A 19,264-nucleotide genomic window follows, 5' to 3' on the forward strand; every position below is an offset into this window, starting at 1 on the left:
GTTTATGTGAAAGTGAAAAAACCTATCATGTTCAAGCCATTCCGATGTTATTTTTCTGTCGCTTGCAGCTTAAACATAGTAATAATAATAGCTAATGGTTACAGTGGTGCCTGGCACACAGTGAAGCTTCTGAACCAGAAGCTTAGACTAGGCTAATCTTCACAACAAACTCATGAGGGTTATTCATTTTTTACCCATTTTACAGGCAAGGAAAGTAAATCCGAAGTCAAACACATCCTAAGACGTGAGATAGGGTTTGACTTGAGGCAGTCTGACTGCAGGATCCCAGCTCTTAATCTCCATGTTGCCTTTAGTTAGCACCAGTTTCACCCAGCAGACTGTGATGGAGGAATCCATGGAGAAGGAATTCAGGTCTAGCACAGCACACCGAGGAAATTATTAGGTTGTAGCTTCTTTCAAAAATTGCTTCTGATGAATCTAATGCAAATAATCTGAACCATATGGATTAAATTGCCATTAAAATGTACATATGGGTTTAAAAGTTGAGAGCAAAGCGTGTGGCCAAATATACAGTGTGTTTTCTTGAGTTTGGAAGGTTGGATAATTGGCCTGAAGTGTCATAAGGCCCAAGAACATAGAGGTTTCATCTAGTTCTAATCTGTTGGGTTTTGTGGTACTTTTGGAGGACGTTTGGCCAAATTACAGATGAGTCGGAGCCATGGCCCAGACCTTCTCTCAAGCTCCTGAGGGCAAGTGTGTCTTCAGCGTTTCAAAACTGAATTTATTGTTGTAACCCGAGCAACCTACTTTTTGGTCAATAGAATATTTTTCTTGTTTCTACTCCAGGATTTTATATTTAAAAATCTCTTATGAGCCTTTCTAAGCTGGGGCAAGCAGTCTTGAATCAGATAAAACTGGATTCATATACATGTTCAAGGCAGCAGAGGCCTTGGAAAATTCTATACTGACTCTGGTTGGGCTTTGTAAGTTTGCTTATTCATTCATTCAATTATTCATAAGCAAGCATTCTTATGTAAATACTGTCTATTAATGATGTGACTTTGGACAAGTTATTTAACATACATTACCACTAATTTTTACAACAAATCTCAAATAGATTGAAGGTACTTAGCACATAGTAAGTGACTGAAATTATTATTAGTGTAATTATTATCACTATTTTCAAGGTCCCATGCTAGGCAAGGAAAACATTAGCATAGAGTCAGAAAATATAGGACAAATGTGCCATCCTCTCTCTTAACCTCGACAAGTATGGATACTCATTCATTTATTCAAATGTCAAACAAATTTTTATTCAACACCTATTATTAGCCAGATCCTATGTTAAGTACTGAGCATAAAATAGTTAAATAGATACATAGTTCCGGTTTCAAGGTACTATAAGATCTATAGTACAGTTCAATGAGATCTCTAATGTGATCCACATATAGAATTTAGATTTTCTAGGGATCACATTAGAAAGTAAAAAGAAACAAGTGAAATTAACCTGTTAATTTCATGAACGTATTAATTTAATAAACCTATCGTTAATATATTTTGTCCCCATTATCTCTAAACTATTATCATTTCAACATATATGCAATATAAAATTATTTGTAAGATATTGTACATTATTTTTTCATACTGAATCTTCAAAATCTAGTGTAGTTTTTAGACATACAGCATATTTCAATTCAGATACTACATTTCTGGAAATACTTAATCTGTATTTAGAGTTTATAAAATATACAGTTGAAAAGTAGATTCACATACTGAGTTGTTCCAAGCTTTTAAAATTCCCATTAAGCAAGTCAAGTATCCGCTTATAAATTTAAACTAATTAAATTAAATTAAATTTAAAATCCAATTCCTTCATAACACTAGACACATTTCAAGTGCTTAGTAGCCACATAGGACCAGTGGTTATGATACTGGACATTGCAGATCTGGAGAGGGCAGTGGCTATTAAATATTTGTAGAAAGAATAGTTCAATTATAAATGTGGTAAGTTGCAAAGGAATGGTACGTAGTACAATAAGCATGCCTAACAGGAAGCTCAGCACTTGGCTGGGGAGATCAGGATGCATTCCTTGAAGAAAAAATGTTTCGACTGAAATCTGGAGGAAGATCAGGAGTTTTTCAGATGAAGGAGGTCAAGCGAAAAGCTCATGTGCAAAGGTCCTGTGACACAAGGGGTCATGGAATTTAAGAGCTAACAGAAGGAAGCAAAGAGTTCAAAAAAAAAAAAAAAAAAAGAGTAGTAGGTGAGATAAGGCTAGCAGGATTCAGGCCACGCAAGGACTGAGAGACCCAAGTCCATACCATGGCATTGGAAAGTCATTGAAGGGTTTTAAGCAAAGGAGTCCCGTGACTGGACTTGTATTTTTTTTAAAAATCACTTTTCCCTCTTACTGTGTGCTCTCTCTAAGTCCTTAGTACAGTGCTACAGAATCCACAAGTGTGAGAAGAAACCCATTTCCATTTTAGGATTAGGAGATTTCGCTTATAACAGAACTCAGATGTGAAATGGTGGTTGCCTGCCCCTTAGGAGCCGGATGTGAACAGTCCAACCCCTTCCCTGCCGGTCACATGGAAAATGAGACTGAGATTCCCTCCTCAAAAATTCCCCCAAATTACCTAAAGGGTATTCACAGCTGTATGACAGAATTATACCATAGAAATATAGCAGACGGGAGGTGACCAGATGCGGGGCCCAACTATCTGTGGTGATTGGCTGCTTTCAGCTGTGAGACTTTAGGCAAATTGTTGAACTATTGAGTGACTCAATTTCCCTATCAGGCACATGAGGAGAATAATTCTCGCCTTGTGAAATGGCTGTGAGAAGTGAGATAACAAATAGTGTCTGGCGCCTGGTGGGTGCTGAACAAATGTAGTTCACATCCTTCTCCTAGACCCCTTCGGGAAGAGCCCCTGTGCTTGCTCCTGTTATCACATTTAATCTAATAGAAGAGTTGGACAAAACAGTCATTTCCTGTTAACTTTTCTGCACGTTTCTTAAGGAGCATTATGTCTAGCCCTGTGCCTGATACATGGTAAATTCTCAATGATACTTACTGAATAATATTTAGCAAGAACTATACACGTGGAGAAGAGGTACTGACATCTCAGCTGGGAAAAACTTGTGGGTAAAGGTACTGAGAAGTGAAATCAGAAGCCTGAAGTTCATTATCATTAACCACATTGTTGCTTTTCATCTCGAACTGAACCAAAAGTTCCCCGCCCCCCTACCAAGTGTTTAACAGTCTGAAAGCAACGCAAAGGCAAGGACCATGCATTTTACATCAACACATCTTACAATTTAATATAAATCACTCAAAGATTTTACTAAAATGCAGATTCTGATTCAGCAGTTCTGTGGTGGGGCCTGAGACCAAATTTCTAAAGAGACCCGACAGTGCTGACGCTGGTGGTCCCAGACCACGCTTGGAGTAGGAAGGGGCTGCATCTTCCTAATTAATAATCAACACGTCCAGAGCAGGATTCCCCCAGTACTTTATTAATTTATTCACTTATATATTTATGCATTTTAATTTTTATTCTTAAAAATAGACTTTATTTTTTAGAGTAGTTTTAGGTTCACAGCAAAGTTGAGCAGAAAGTACAGAGATTCCCCATTCACCCCCGCCGCCTATTTGCAGTCTCTCCCATATCAACATTGCTCACCAGAGTGGTACATGTGTTACATTCGGTGAACCTACAGTGACATCATTATCACCCAAAGTTCATAGTTTACATTAGGGTTCACTCTTGGTGTTGTGCATTCTATGATTTTGGACAAATGTTTAATGATATGCATCTATCATTATAGCATCATACAGAATAGTTTCACAGCCATAAAGATCCTCTATGCCGAGAGTCCCCAATCCCTGGGCTGTGGACTGGTACCAGTCTGTGACCTGCTAGGAACTGGGCTGCACAGCAGGAGATGAGCAATGGGCAAGCCAGCGAAGCTTCATCTGTATTTGCAGCCGCTCCCCAGCGCTAGCATCACCGCCTCAGCTCCACCTCAGATCATCAGGCATTAGATTCTCATAGGAGTACTGGTCTCTGGTGCCAAAAAGATGGGGACCACTGCTCCATTCTTTGTATATTCATCCCTCTTCCCCTCTAACCATTAGCAAACAATGATTTTTTTTTTTTTTTACTGTCTCCACAGTTTGACTTTTCCAAAATGTCGTATATTTGGAATCACACAGTATGAAGCCTTTTCAGATTAACTTCTTTCACTTTGCAATATGCATTTAAGTTTCTTCCATGTATTTTTGTGGTTTGGTAGTTCATTTCTTTTTAGCTGAAAAATATTCCATGATCTGGATGAACTACAGTGTATATATTTTTCTATTTACCTACAGAAGGACACATTGGTTGAATTTCAAGTGATGTCAAGTAATTTATTTATTTATTTTCTAATGATCTTAGTTGGAAAAAAATATATATATACGGGCCAAGGACTGAACATGGTTGGCAATTTACTTGTTTTGTTTCGTTTGTAATACCATTTTTAACTGAAATTCTTTGTGCTTCCAGCTCTGAATGATTTACAAGTCTCAGGAAAAGGTCCACTAGAGGGAGCCGTTTAGTAGTGTTGGGGCTCTCCTGTTCAGCCAGAGTATTTTTTTCTCCCTTGAAAAGTTGCCTCCTCAACAAACAAGAGATCGCTCGCGAAATTAAACACCCCCATGTTAGATGGTTTGATGTGCCCGTCTCTAAGGTTTTCCTGCGGCACGTGTGAAGGAATGCTCCTCAGGAGTGTGTCGGTGCTCCCGGAAGGCTGATGCATCCGTACCCCGGCAAAGCTGAGCGAGCGACCCTGTCTGCGAGCGGGAGCCCAGGCGTTTAAAAACATTACAGCTGAGAGTGTTTACTCTAAAGAGTGAACCAAATTCCCGGATTGTTTAGAATAAGGAGTTGTTTAGGAGATTGCACTGGGCTCCCAGAGGCTTGCAGGGCTCTGCGCGCACACGCAGCAGCTGTCCTCAGCACTGGTTAGGGATGGAAACCCTGCAGGTGCTGAGAAACTGCTTCCCGGGCAGGACAAGGTGCCCTGTGCTTCTGGTCTGGTACCTGTCCAAGGAGTAGGCATGGTTACTCACTGTAGGCTTTTAGTTAGCTGTCTGGTATGCTTTTAATGATGTAATGAGTGCTATGCTTCCTAAGAAGACGTTTGTCGTAGGACCAGAAATTCCACTACTGATGAATTGGGTGTTAGAACCCCTGGCCCGAGATAGCCATCGTTTGTAGACCCTTTCCTCAATTCCTGCTGTGACCATGTGCCACAGCAAGAATTTTTTTTCTTTAGTTTCCTTTTTAAAAATGTTCTTCTTTAAAGTAATCGTATCTTAAGACGAGCTGTGTAGCTATTATAAGTGGAAAATCAGTACGACTTGCCATCAAGAGAAAGTATGTGTGTAAAAATAAATTCAACACACAACAATATTACTTAATTTCAGCTAGGTACTGTGGCCCCCTGAAGGTTTTGAGCCTGAGACCTGTTCCCTGTCAAACAAGGGGATTAGAAAGTGCTAGAAAGAGGATTTAAAGATGTTTTAGGCCCCCCTTGAGATTTTCTTTTCTTGACAAAATAATTAAGAGGCCCAAAGGAGAACAGCTTCTTCCCCATGTGATTCAGAGTTATTTAATGTCTTGTCTGCAGGCAGCTAGTCATTGTGTAATCTACCTAAAACCACCTAATATACCACCAGTGGGACTCCTCTAACACTCGTGGAAACAGCTTTAAATCAAAGTGATGGAAGCATCACCTACTAGCAAGATCTCCCTCTGTTGTCTAGAGGTGAGAAGCTGCTTAATTCCTTCAAGAGGAGGGAAGCTACAGGTCTACCCCAGAAGCTGTTTGTGACATGAAAAAAAAACTAGAATCTAAGAGCACCCGCCACCTGGCTAGCAGGCTGCATTTCTTTCTTTATTTTAATGTCTTGGAATAAAAATAATTGAACTAGTTTCTGGGAACTTTGATTCTCTCTTTTTCTCACATCCCACATTTTCAGCTTGCCACAAAGTCTTATAGGTTTTGCATCCCAAGTAATGCCACCTTAGTCTAACTTTCATGCACTGTTGCCTGAACTTGATAATACTTTCCTGCTGCTGCCTCTTTACCCTTCAATCCATCATCTAGATAAAAGTGATCTTCTAAAAACAATGTGGTTTTTACTGTAGTCTTGTCCTGCTTAAAGATTCCTAAGTAACTTGCCCAAGGCCACACGATTTGTAAGTGTCAGAGCTAGGATCCAAATTCAGTTGTCCAGTTCCAAAGGCCATAGTTTTATGACTGTATCAGTCTTTTTTGACAAAGATGTAAGTTAAACAACTGACCTTCTTCTGCAAAAAGTATTTTGTGGGCTTTAAGAACCCAAATATATTCAATATTTCCCAAATCTAAGCATGGCTATTAACCAGTTAACATTTATTAAGCATTAAATAAACCTGGATTTTTTTGGTTGAAGTGGTAGAAACACACTAACGTTGGCTCAAATACTGTTATATCAGCTGTGTACTCTGTATAACTGAAAAGTTTGGGAGGTAGGGCTAGCTTCCGCTATGGCTGAATCCAGGAATCAGATCTCTAGAATTCGGCCACTGTCTCTCTCTCAGCCCTGCTTGTATCTGTGTTGCTCTTTTCTAGAGCAGTTCTCCCCCTTGTGGTGATAGGATGGCTGGTGAACTCCCTAGCCCCAGCAACCTACACAGAAAGGCTACGCACTTCCTTGAATTATACTTGCAAAAGTTCCAGGACTGAGTTTCATTGGCCAAGCTTGGGTCACATGACGATCACATACCAATCATTGTGTCAGGGAAATGGATTATGCTGATTGGCACAACATAGATCATGTGTCCACATCTGGAATCAGGGAGTGGAGTCAGCCCAGTCTGACTCCACTTAGGAAGATAGTTCCTAAAGGGAAACGGAGACACGATTACAAGGAAAGAATGGGGAACAGAGGGGAATAAATGCTGGACAGGCAAAAGCAACAGGTGCTGCTTTTACCTAATCTGTGCTTATGATTGGTTGTAGATCGTGTAGGATGAAGAGGCATGGTTTTGCTCTCAAAGAAGTAGTAATCAGGTAGGTCTTCTCCTCTGGTGTCACACCATGAATATGTTTTACTACATGGCAAAAGGGACTTTGCAAGTGCAATTAAGACAAATATTCAATTGATAATCGGTAGTTGGGCATTTCTCAGTCATTGAGTCATCTGGAAACCTCTTACTCCATCTCCTTCCTGAAAGCTTCCCTAAAAAGGGGTGTAGATGAGAAGGAAATAGTGGCATAGCAAGCGCGGTTAAGTGACCACCTACTTCAGAATCGCCTGTGTGTTTAATAAAAACCATAGAACCCTTTTGAATCAGAAGCCAGTTGAGACTTAGAAATCTGCACTTTTTAAAAATTTATTTTTATTTATTTTTATTATGGTGACATTGGTTAACGAAATCCAGTAGATTTCAGGTGTACCATTCAACAGTAAGGCGTATATATATATTGCATTGTATGTTCATCGCCCATAGTTAGATTTCTTTCTGTCGCCACAGATTTGACCCCTTTTACCCCATCTACCTCTCCTCTCCCCCTCTATCCTACCCTCTGGTAGTCACTAGTCTATTTTGACCATGTCCATGAATCTCTGTTTGTTTGTCCTGTTTGTTTGTTGCTTTTAGATTTACATCCTACATATAAGTGATGTCATGTGGTTTTCAACTTTTTCTGTCTGCCTTATTTCACTTAACATGATTATCTCATTTAAAGGTAACCTTCCCAGGTTGACGTTTAGGTACACTTAACTTTGATAATAACTGGCTTGTGAAGTCAGTGGAACAGAAGCTTAGGAATGTAGAATTGGCCAGAATATTCGAAATTTAGGAATTTGAGCTTCTGCTCAAAAGCCCTTTTGCTTCTCTTTTCTCAAACTTTCCACTTATCTGCTTGCTTTGATAGTGATTGCATGTTTCAAAGTGTGCAGATGGTCCAGTGGAAGTGTTAGAGGTGAGACGGGTATGTGGCAGAGCTATTTAAAGTAGATACATGACGGTGGTTGGTGAAAAAAACTCTTTGAATTCTGGGCTTTTCCCATCTCAAGCCCTGCTTCAGCATTTTAGAATAAGAGTTCTGAGTTTGTGGTCCATGGATAATTTTAGAGTGTTTACAGAGCTTCTGGAGGCTAGACTTCAAACTTTGTGTTAAAAACATATATATGAATTTTCTGTGGCATTTTCTAGGCTGTAGCATTATCTCAAGGTGGTTTCCGATCTTGAGAAATACCAAATATCACCACTCTGAAGACTCATTTTCTCAGGGACCAAGGTCTGCTCACAAAGATTCCTTAGAAAGAGCTTGGACAAAGTCTGCTTCTAGTTTCATCTTGTAGTCAATTGGAACTCTGAAAGCCCCAGCTGCCAGCCCAGCACCTTTCCTGTGCCTTGGGATTATAGAAATATGAAAGGAATTTGTTTTGCCGAGTAATTTTAAGTAACTTGAGCTGTGTATTTGGGGGAAAGAGAAAAATCTATCAAGCAGTCCCGTATCCTATGGCACAGACATTTGTACAACCCACATGCCCCCCAAATCGGAATCACTATTACCTTAAGAACAATGGGTGGTCCAGGAAGTTGTATGCCTGATTTTAGAAAGCCAGACTCATCACTGGGGCTATCTTTAACAGAACTCTTTGTTGAACAATGGTTTTTACCCCAGAATGTGATCACAGCTGTTTTATTTTAGCTAATGCAGCAATTCATGCAATTAAATCCATATTCCTCTGTGGCTATTTATTTTCATGAAGTAGTTCTCAGCGTATTGTCATGGAAGAATTCTTCAGACTTGCAAAGTTAAAACAGAACGTAGATTTTTTTTTTTCTTCAAAAATAGCCACATCTGCTTCTTTAAATTGTCTCTTTTTTGTTGATGTCTCAAAAGGATGTCAACTTTTAGTCCCTAGGAGGTGAGTTCCATTGAGAGAAATGAGATTTATTATTCAGAGTCTATAGGATAAGTATTATGGTAAATCATATTCCAGGATAATGAGAAGGACCTATTTCTTTTATCAGCAAAATAAATTATAGAGCTAATGTTAAAATCTTATATTGTTATAAAATTAAATAAAAAATATTTTCTGATTGTAAAATTGTATGTGAACAAAAGATCTGATATATTTTATTACATGATCTTTCCTTGTGATTATATATTGTGCAATTATTGTATCAGTCAACAAATATTTTTTGAGCAGCTACTGTATGTCAAGAATGGCAAATAATTCTTGTGGACACAATTCTTGACCTTGTTTAGTTTTTTATCATTTCTGGAAAGGCAGACTAGGACTAAGCAAATAAAGAAATGAATAGACAAATTGTGGTATGTTCTAGGATTGTGGTACATTCTAGGAAGCCCCCGTTGCACATTCTATTTAAGCTGAGGCTTAAAGGGAAAATTATTTTTAAAAGAAAGCTTCACATATTCATAAGAATAGGGGAAGAGCATAGCAGGCAGAGGAAATGGCCCATGTAAAGGCTTGAGGTGGGAAAGAACTTGGCGTGTTCGAAGAATGACAGGGTTAGCGACATGGTTGGACCATAGTGAGTGAGATAAATGTGGATAGGAAATGAATACAATTGTTCTTGCCTTATTGAAATGTGATTACACTAGTAGGTCCGAGATTACATTGGCATAGTTGGTGTCATCTTGCTTGCCACTGCCTAGGGATAAGGTGTGCCACTTTCAACAAAATCCAGGATGAGATATACAGAGATCATGGGTGGGTGGGTGTTATGAACTAAATGTGTGTGTCCCCACTCTCCCCAAACTCATTTGTTGAAGCCCAGCTCTGCAGTGTGATAGTATTTGAAGGTGGGCTTTTGGGAAGTAATTAGGTCATGACAGTAGAGCCCCTGTGAATGGACTTGGTGCCCTTATGAGAAGAGATCGGAGAGAAATAATCCCAAGCTCGCTTGCATGCTCGTGCTCATGCTCGTGCTCACGCTCGCGTGCTCTCTCTCTCTCTCTCTCTCTCTCTCTCTCTCTCTCTCTCCCCCTCTCTCCCCTCCCTTTGTCATGTAAGGAGGATATAGTGAGGTACCCAGGACCCTTTCAACCAGAAGAGGGCCCTCACCAAGAACCGAACCCTGCTGGCATCCTAATCTCAGACTTCCAACCTCCAGAACTGTGAGAAATAAATGGTTGTTATTTAAGTCACCCCATCTATGGTATTTTGTTATAGAGCCCGAGCTAATACCTAGGAGCGAAAGTACTGGGAGTACTTGAAGAAGGGAGCAAATGAGTGAGTGATTAGTTTTTGCTTAGCAGTAATGAGAACAGCAACCAACCTGCAGAGCTCATGGAGCCAGAAGCTGGCCAAGATGCTGGAGAAATTATTTCAGCCCTTTGGGCTAAACTAGAACCAGGGCAACTTGATATTTTTACATGGTTTATGATTGTTATGTTGGTTTCCTTGTTGCTTACTCTTAAATACACAGAGAAATACCTAACTTTGTCAGCAAGTCTCCACTGTGCTAAAGGGAAGTCATGAAGAGTTTCCATCCATTCCCCCCATTTGCAAGACTCGGACTAAGGAATTGAGGGGTGATCCTGGATGGTGAGGTAGCAGAATCAGAGAGAAGGGGAGGAGAGAAAGGGAATAAAGTCTGCTTGGTCAACTTCCCTCCTTTTGTTCCTTGAATGAGTCAGTTATTGCTCAATACATGTGGTTTGTAAAGATGATCTGAAAATATTGGGATTGGACTCCATCCTGCCCATTTGATTCACTTTCACTGATTATCTAGTCTATGCAAGGCCCTGGGATAGATAACTCTGGGAAATATTAATATGAATTACATAGTGACTCTCACCTCAAGAAGCCTGAAAATGTTCGGGAGAGTTGTCATGTATATAAATAAGTACCATGATAATTCAAAGCAGGGACAGATTATTTCTGGAGGGAGGAATCTGGAATGGTTTTATGAAGGGGGATAAATTTAAGTCGGCCTTTGAATTATTGGTGGGATTCGGGTGACAGATATGAGAGCTGGAAGGAATCTCAGGCACAGAGAACATATCGTTATAGACAGAGCAGTGCGACTCTGTCATTGGTATTTGCAAGTATTGCCCGGGGAGCCTGTTAAAAATCGTAACAGTAGAGATCCATTCAGAGAAATTCTGATTAACAAGGCCGAAGATGGCACTAAAGAATTGAATTTTAAGCTCACGTCAGTTGAATCTGGTGCAGAGAGTCTAAGAACCACCCTTGGAGGAATGCTAGACTAGAGGAGAGAAGGCGAACCCCAGAGGGAGGAATATTTGTTGAAGGGCATTAGTGAGGGATAAACTTAGAAATGGTAGGAACTGGGCACATAGAAAATCTTAAAAGCTCAGTGCTTTATTTTGCAACATAGCTACCACTTTTGAACCATCGCTACAAACTAGATCCTCAAAAGAACACTGTAAGAAAGTTATTTTAGTCCCATTTAAGGTGAAGGTACCTGACCTGTGATGAGGTTAAGGAACATATCGAGGTTTCCCTACTTAGGAAATGGCGAAGCTGAGATTCGAAGCCAGGTGGTTTAGTAGGTAATGGGTAACAGGGGCCAATGTGATTAGAACTGAGATTTAGAGTGACAGTTGGCTGCATAATGACAGAGAAGACACTGGTGATGGGAAACCTACTGAAACAGTGTAGACAAGAGTTAGGTAACAAGAGATCTGCCCAGTGGAAGAGGGGAGATGTTGCAAGAATCCCCAGAACTTTTTTGAGATCGAATCACACAGGGCTGAGACACTCCTCAGTCTCTTCTCATTTCAGCAAGATGGCGGAGGCTTTGCATAGCCACTTTTGCAAATCTTTTCTTTTTGGAATTCTGAGTACTTGAGTGCTGCCACCATCACTTGTGGTGTATTGATTCTCAAGTCTCTCTGGCAAAAAGAGGGGCAGTAAGTGATTAGGAACAAAGGTGTTGAAGTCAGACTTCCTAAATTCAAATCCTGACATACAGCTTGCTGCCTGAATGATCTTGGGTTAGTTTATTTAATGTCTTTGTGCCTCAGTTTTCTTATCTGTAAAATGGAGAGATTGTATCAGCATCTTCATAAAACCGATATGAGAATTAAATGAAATAACATATGGGAAAGGGTTAGAGCCACTTCTGTACAAGAATACTCATTAAATATTTGACTAATATTGCTACTATTTTTCATTATTTATTTACTCATTCATTCATTGATTCATTCATTCATTTTCTAGGCCTCGTGAAACTTCAGCATGTCTCCAGCTAACTTTACAAGCCACCAGCCTACTTGTTCACCACTGAGAGAAGTTCCTGTATCAGGTGTCTGTCTTCTGAGGAGCATGAAAATGGACAGTGATCAAGGAGAAATTCCTCTTCAGATTAGTTTTTTGCTCCTGTCACATCTAAGGAGTATGAAGTAGGCTGATAATTCAGTTCTAGAAGGAAACTGGAGTATTAAAGAAGCAACCTGTTGTTGCAGTCACGTCAAACTTGGCTCTTCCGGTGGCAGTGAGAAGCTTCAGCATGGGTAGGATTTCCTCCTCACAGAGTGAACAAGACCCTGCTAAAGAGAAGAGACTCTTTCTTCCTCTCAGTACTTCTCCCTGGCAATGTTTCTGTGGCTGTTATGGAGGTAATTTTTATAGATGATTCATATGATGACTATAGAATTTCATGACTAGAAGATTGTTATTTTATTTCTCCATAGTGAGCAATGTAGCACGTCTAAGTTCGTAGATTTCTCTTTACATTAGCCTTTCATTTAGAGTTGGGGCTATTGACTACACGAATCATGGCATTCCCAAGAAGGCCAACATAAAGGAAATAAGCTGAATTCTTTAAAGAGTGGATTTGCAGGTTAAGAAAGGAGATTCTCTTTAGAGTTCTCAGAGAAAGCTAACTGCAAGATGGGAGCAAAAACATGAGACTGAGCCATATATTTAGAACTTGGGGAAGAATAACCCAGGTGGACGGAAGAATAAGTGCAAAAACTTATTCAGGACAGACTTGACACATTTGAGGACCCGTGAGGAGTTCTGTGTGCTTGTCTATTTTAAGCAAAGGGAAGGATGGTGTGAAGGCAGGCAGAGATCTCAGAAGCCAGAGTATATAAGGTTTTAAGGTCTATGATTTCAGTCTGTGTACAATGGAAGCTCTGGAATATTTTAAAGCAGGGTGTAAGATATTATGGCATATTTTTAAAAAATCATGCTGAGGTCTGGTAGAGAATAGGTCATAGAAGACAAAAGTAGATGCAGAGGGTCAGTTAGGAGGCTATCGCTGTCATGAAGTGAGATAGAGTAGATATTCAATTATGTAAAAATACTACATAATTCGTTTCCTTTTAGTGAGAAGAAAATTATGATTGTTCTGAACTTAGTAGTTGAAAATAAGTCATTACAACCACTAAAGAGGTACAGACTCTTGTTTGCATTTCTGGAAATGGTTTCAGAATTCTGAAGATAAGCCTACAGTGTCATTTTGTGCGAATGTGGAAGCCTCTTCACAGCTTGGTTTATGCAACCTCGTAGCACAACAGATCAGCTGTAGGGCATGTTGAAAAAGTGAAAAACCTAGTCTCTTAAAGAAAAGAACCTTCTGTCAGTAGAGGCCATTTCTTAAAAAAATAAGTAACTCCAAGGTATTGGAGTATCATTGAAGAGGACGTGGGGACCTGGAGAAATGAAAGCAAGTCCATCAGTGTCATAGTTATTAGGACGAGCTACACCAGGTGCTGGGGGAAATGAGGACGCGGGACACAGTTCTTCAGGGCAGCTGGATCCATCTTGCGCTAGACTCAAAGAATGGACATGACCCACCCAAGGAGCCTACTCAGCACCAGACAGGGCCTAAGCTAATTTGGAAACTTCTGATACTCTTAGAATAATTGCAGGTCAATTTGGCCAAGTGCAAATTATTGCCAATAGTGAAGTCATTTTGCAGAATTTTTCTCACTTACCCAAATCCTACAGCTAAAGGAAATAAGTGAAATTTAAGTAGTATATTGGACTCCCAGAGTGAAACTCCTAAGGTAGAAAATGAACACCAACTTACAGAACCTTAGCCCTTTCAGAAATCCATGGAATTAATGAAATCCAGCTCTCTCTCCTCAGTTGACCCCTGTTTTCCCTTCTTTATTCCAGGTCCGGGGCTGAGAATCAGATTTTTAAAAGTGTGTCTGAGCCTGCTTTGGATTGCTTTATTCTTGTTGCCCGCAGGCAAAGAAACTATGATCAATGAATAGGAGTTATAGGGAAAAATATTTGAACTCAAAATTGAGAGGAATGTTTTAGTCATCATATCTGCCCAACAATGGAACAGACTGCTTTGTGAGACAATAATAATAATAACACGAGGTTAACATTTATTGAGCATATACTATGTGCCAGACAGTGGGCTAAGTGCTTTACTTGCATTATTTCATCCATAGCATGGCTCATTTTACAGAGGAAGAAACTAAGGCATAGAAGAGTTAAAGTCACATTCCTAAGGTCACACAATTATTCGACATCATTATCCCAGGATGGGGCAGGAGTTGGTAAACAGAAACTGCATATTTGAAAGAATGACTGAAGGAGTGAATTTGATTAAGTTCAAGAAATGTTTTTGAAAAGCTACTATGTGCCAGACATAGTGTTAGGCATTTTGGGGTAAACAAAAACCAATATGATCTAGATTATGGCTGGAAGATCTTTCCAGACTAATAGGAACAATTTAACAGATGCTTTGTAATTTATAAAATTAAACATTTACAAAGTTCCAAAAAACACGGTGGAAGCATTTGGTTGCATTTTCAGGTGGACGTGGATTTACAAAAGTCCTCCTGCATAAAGTGGCATTTCTACTGAACACCAGAGGATCACATGGATACAGCTTGGGGACCCAGGAGCATTTCAAGGTATGGATTTGCACTGTATTCACCAGGGTATGGGAGAATTTATTAGTGCTTTTCCTTGTAGGGAGTGATCTAAAAGTTCCAAAAATTATCTGCTAGCTAGAAATGAAGAGATTGGGTTAAAAAAAAAAAAAAAAAAGAAGTCAGAAGCCAGTTAGCTGTCTAGAAAAGTGGATGCAAGATTCTAGACTGGGGTGACTTGAGGGGAAGGAGAGGGGCAAGCAGCTGGAAGAAAGTTTGCAGAGGTAGAATGAATTAGTTGGAAGTAGGGAGATTGACAAAGCTGACAGAGCTTATGGCTTTTCTTAGGTTTTTAAACTGATTGACTTGGAGGATGGCGATGTCATAAATTAGGGACAAGAGACATTTGGGGGTCCTGATGTGTGGGAGAACGAAAAAGGAATGGAAATTTGTTCATGGATTCACCATCTATATTGGCTCATGAAAAACACTTTTCTTTCTTTTCTGGTTTCCAACTGTGGTGGGTGAGGTCCCAGCGGTCTGTGTAGTCACCTGGCTGATGTTAACCACGAGTATCTGTCAGGTACTCCTGATTAACTCTGTGATGCTGGAGCACAGCCGTGACAACACAGCTGCAAGGCTTACCCTCACAGAACTTATATTTCTGTGAAGAGACAGACAATACATGTATGATTATACAAGTAATTAGTAAATAACAATTGGGCAAGTGCTTTGAAGGAAGACTGTTAACCTGAACTAGGCTCAGGCCAGACTTCTGTGAGAAATGATGTTCAAGATGGTACCTGAATGGTAAGTAGGTTCATGCTGGCATACATATTTGAATTTGAATGCTCTGTTTTCTCGCAATTGTAGTAAAAAGGAAAAGATGCCAACACTTTAGGCTGTTTGGACCTGTAAACTCCAGCTTTCAATAAACTTCTTGATACAGGTATAAAAAGATCTTATTGACGGGAGGTGTTGACCACATACGTCTTGCCGATGTCGGCTCTTCCTTCTGCCGACTTCACCAACTGCCTTGTCAGTTGGCCTTAGGTTGCCTGGGTTATTCTTAAATTGAATTCTGAAAAATGTGCTTCATTTTCTCCAAAGCAATGACTTGGGGGAGGCCAGAAATGATGCTGTGGTAAGGGAATGACATTGGAATGTAGGGCTGAGGGCTGAGGCTCTGGCTAGAGATCACTCAGCCTGCCCACAGATCTAAAAATGCACAGTTTGACTGTAATGCTGGAAAATATCTCCTAATGTTTTGGCTTCCGCCTACAGAAAAGGGAAAGTCAAAATCGCGGATGGCAGCAATATTATTAATTCAGGAATCTTAGCACTCCAGCACCGCTCATTTTGCCTTAATGATTAAAAAAAAATCATTTCACAGTGAATTTGACCCAGACGATGTGCAGGTTGTTGAGAAAAAGGAAGGAAAAAGAGAAGGGAGGAGGCAGAACTATAGATTGAAGACACATTGGAGACTATTCAGAAATGCCACTGCTCTTCCTGAGAGACAGGCTGAAGTGGACTTGAAGGCTTATCCTTCAGTGCCACTTCTGTCATTTTTCATTGCATGTTGCCTTGTTGATTTGATTGTTGGATCTCTTTTCCTAATATGTGGAAGCACATGCCAAGGTTGATCCAAGGAACTTGGAATTGGGCTGAGCTCTCCATCACTGTGATCCAAACATCTCAGCTGCCTTCAGTCTTCGTAGTGTAAAACTCACATTTTTGCCTGTATAGATAATTGGACCCCTAACGGAGTATTCAGTTTCATATAAACCCCAATAAAATACCAGCCACCTGGGAGAAAGGGCAGTGTTCATATTGAAGTCTTCTTTATTTTCTTTTATAGAGATAGGAGATAGAACTGCTGAGCTCATCAAGGTATCTTTTTCACTGCAAGTGCTTTTTACAGGTGACTTTTGTCTTCATTCAGAAACACTGCCTGAGTACCCACTGTGTACGTGGTAATGGGCTGGGTGTGGTGGGCAATACAAAGATGAGTAAACATATACAAAGATAAGTAGATATATATTTCTCTCAACACTGTGAGCTTCTTGAGGGCAGGAAGTAAGACAAATATAAATCACTGCACAATGAGGTTAAGATGTGGATATTATTATAACACCAGAAAGCTTTGGCAAGCACTGTGCTGTGTAAAGCCCTGAAGACCTCAGAATTGTGATCAGAGAAATGCAATGAAAACTCTCTAGGGTTTGGGGGAGTAAGAATTTACTTCTGGCTGGAGAAGTGGAGAAGGTTCCTTGAAGGTGGTGCTGTTGAGCTGGGTCTTAAAGAATGAAGAAGGTTTTTATAGGTAGAGATGGTAGCATGAATGATTTTAATTTGGGGAGATGACCTGAACAAAAATGGGGAGGCAAAGGGTAAGTTCTCAGCTTGGCCGGGGTGAACCTTTACGCAGAGCGGTGGATCGTTATAGGGATCACGTCCTCTGTTTTTTAAATCTTTTATTAAAATTTTACATAAATAACAACATATAAAATCACATGCACAGCTCAAAGAATTTTCCTAAAGTGAATACACTCATGTAACCAACATCCAGATGATCAAGAAACTGAACACTATAAGCCTCTGCAGAAGCCCCCCTCACTCAACTTCCACTCACTGTCTCTGCACCACTCAAGGTTACCTTGCTCCTGACTTCTAACAGCAAAGATTTAGTTTTGCCTCTTTTGGATTATTATATAAGCGGAATTACACTAAGCATACATTTTATATTTCTGGCTTCCTTGCTCTGTGTCACACTGTCAGATTCATCCTGTTGTGTGCAGTTGCTGCCTGTTCATATTTATTGCGGTATCATATTCCGCTCTGTGACCATGCCTTTTGCATTTGGCCATACCAAATGTATTTATTCATTTAATTCTTGTTGGCATTTGAGTTGTTTTCACTTTGGGGAAATTATAAATATCCTTCATGACCATTCCTGTATAATGTCTATTGATGAATACTGATTCATTTTTGTTAAGTATATATCTGGGAATGGAATTTGTTCATTGTAGGATTGAAAATCCCTTTTTAATAACAATAGCACCCATCCCATATGATTCTAATTATGCATTTAATATTCCTAGGTTAGGAAATATACAATGATAAATATCTACTGTGAATTCAGTAACACTTCTGAATCAACTGGTATATTATTAGTCACAGAATTATCTTGATATGTGCATGATGTATTTTGTCTGCAGACAAGGTTTGATGTGCATAGGGATACACAGATTCCTTGCAATATCTCTGAGTCCTCCTATGCCTACCCCCATCTGGGAGCCACAGACTTAGGTGAATGGTGGAGTGTGAGGCCAAAGAACAAGTGTTGATTTAGTTCACTGACATTTCTGGTGCTCTAGGCCGAGCCTCTAGTCTGAAATCTAGTAGGATATTTTCTCGCTCTCTTTTCTTTTTCCCTGAGAAAGAACACATGTTCCCTATTTATAATATAACTAATACATTATTTGGAGGATGGTCTGGCTGAGTGGAATGATAATGACCTTTGGAGGGGAATCTTGAACTTACAACCTGCCACTTATTAGATGTATGAATAAGATAAGGGATGAATTGTCTATGAACCTCAATATACTCATCTGTAAAATGGAAATGAGAATACTTACCTAGTACATGGATCATGAAAATCAGATAAGATAATGCATGTCAAATGCTTAACACTATGTCTTCTCACTGAATGAAAACTACAGACATTGTTTTCATAATCATTTCTATCATCTTTTCCTATCTGTGTGTCTTTTCCTTGGGGTTATGTCCTCTTCGTGGCATATAGTATAATGTCTGTCCCCCTCTCCCTTAGTTCTATAGCTAAAGGAAGACATTTTGATTGCTTAACCTCTATGTCCAGGCATCTTCCTTTGTTAGATATCTGTGCAAATATTTTGTGTCCATGATCCCTTTTCATCAGCCCTACTGGTGGCCAGAGCAAATCTGGTAGGTTCTTTTTAGCCGGCGAGCTTATAATTGATAACAACTTCATATGTTCCCATCTTTCTAGACTTGCCATCTGTGTTTTAATCCAGAGAAAAGAGTTGAGTGGTGGACTTTTTGGTCCTGTGACAGGCTTCTGAGGGAGTCATTTTTGGTCAAAGGGGACATTTCCATCACCCTCTTAAAGCATTCTTCATAGGAGGCTTCCAGTGTAATCTCCAGAGGGAGCTCTGCTGAAGGGTCATGAGCATTGTATGGCAGAATGTCTCTGCAGAGGGCTTGGCTGGAGGTATCAAAGAGGGAAATGTTAAGACGAGATAGTATTTTCCCGTGGCAGGAGCTCCACAGTGTGAGGTCAAGGAAGATGTAGAAAAACATCTTCAGAACTCTCTGCTCTTCAGAACTAAATCTGTTTTTAGACCTAGGCAAGGAGAGAGTCAGATAGTCTGGTCATTT

General features: G+C 39.9%; 1 protein-coding gene across 2 annotated transcripts in view; it reads left to right on the forward strand.

Annotated features, from left to right (window-relative positions):
- Positions 1–19,264, forward strand: part of ADAMTS18 (ADAM metallopeptidase with thrombospondin type 1 motif 18) — a 357,590-nt gene that overhangs the window by 50,856 nt on the left and 287,470 nt on the right. Inside the window, exons 5-6 of one of the 2 annotated variants that reach the window (XM_039888839.1) lie at positions 12,222–12,619; positions 14,784–14,884. In XM_039888839.1, the coding sequence (XP_039744773.1) occupies positions 12,511–12,619; positions 14,784–14,884 (210 nt within the window). In that variant the 5' untranslated portion in view covers positions 12,222–12,510. Of the gene's footprint in view, positions 1–12,221; positions 12,620–14,783; positions 14,885–19,264 lie in introns of those variants that run through there. The other variant, XM_039888840.1, reaches the window with a different exon arrangement.

The sequence above is a fragment of the Pteropus medius genome, unplaced genomic scaffold, assembly GCF_902729225.1.
Source record: "Pteropus medius unplaced genomic scaffold, Ma_sr-lr_union100, whole genome shotgun sequence".
NCBI lineage: Eukaryota > Metazoa > Chordata > Mammalia > Chiroptera > Pteropodidae > Pteropus > Pteropus medius.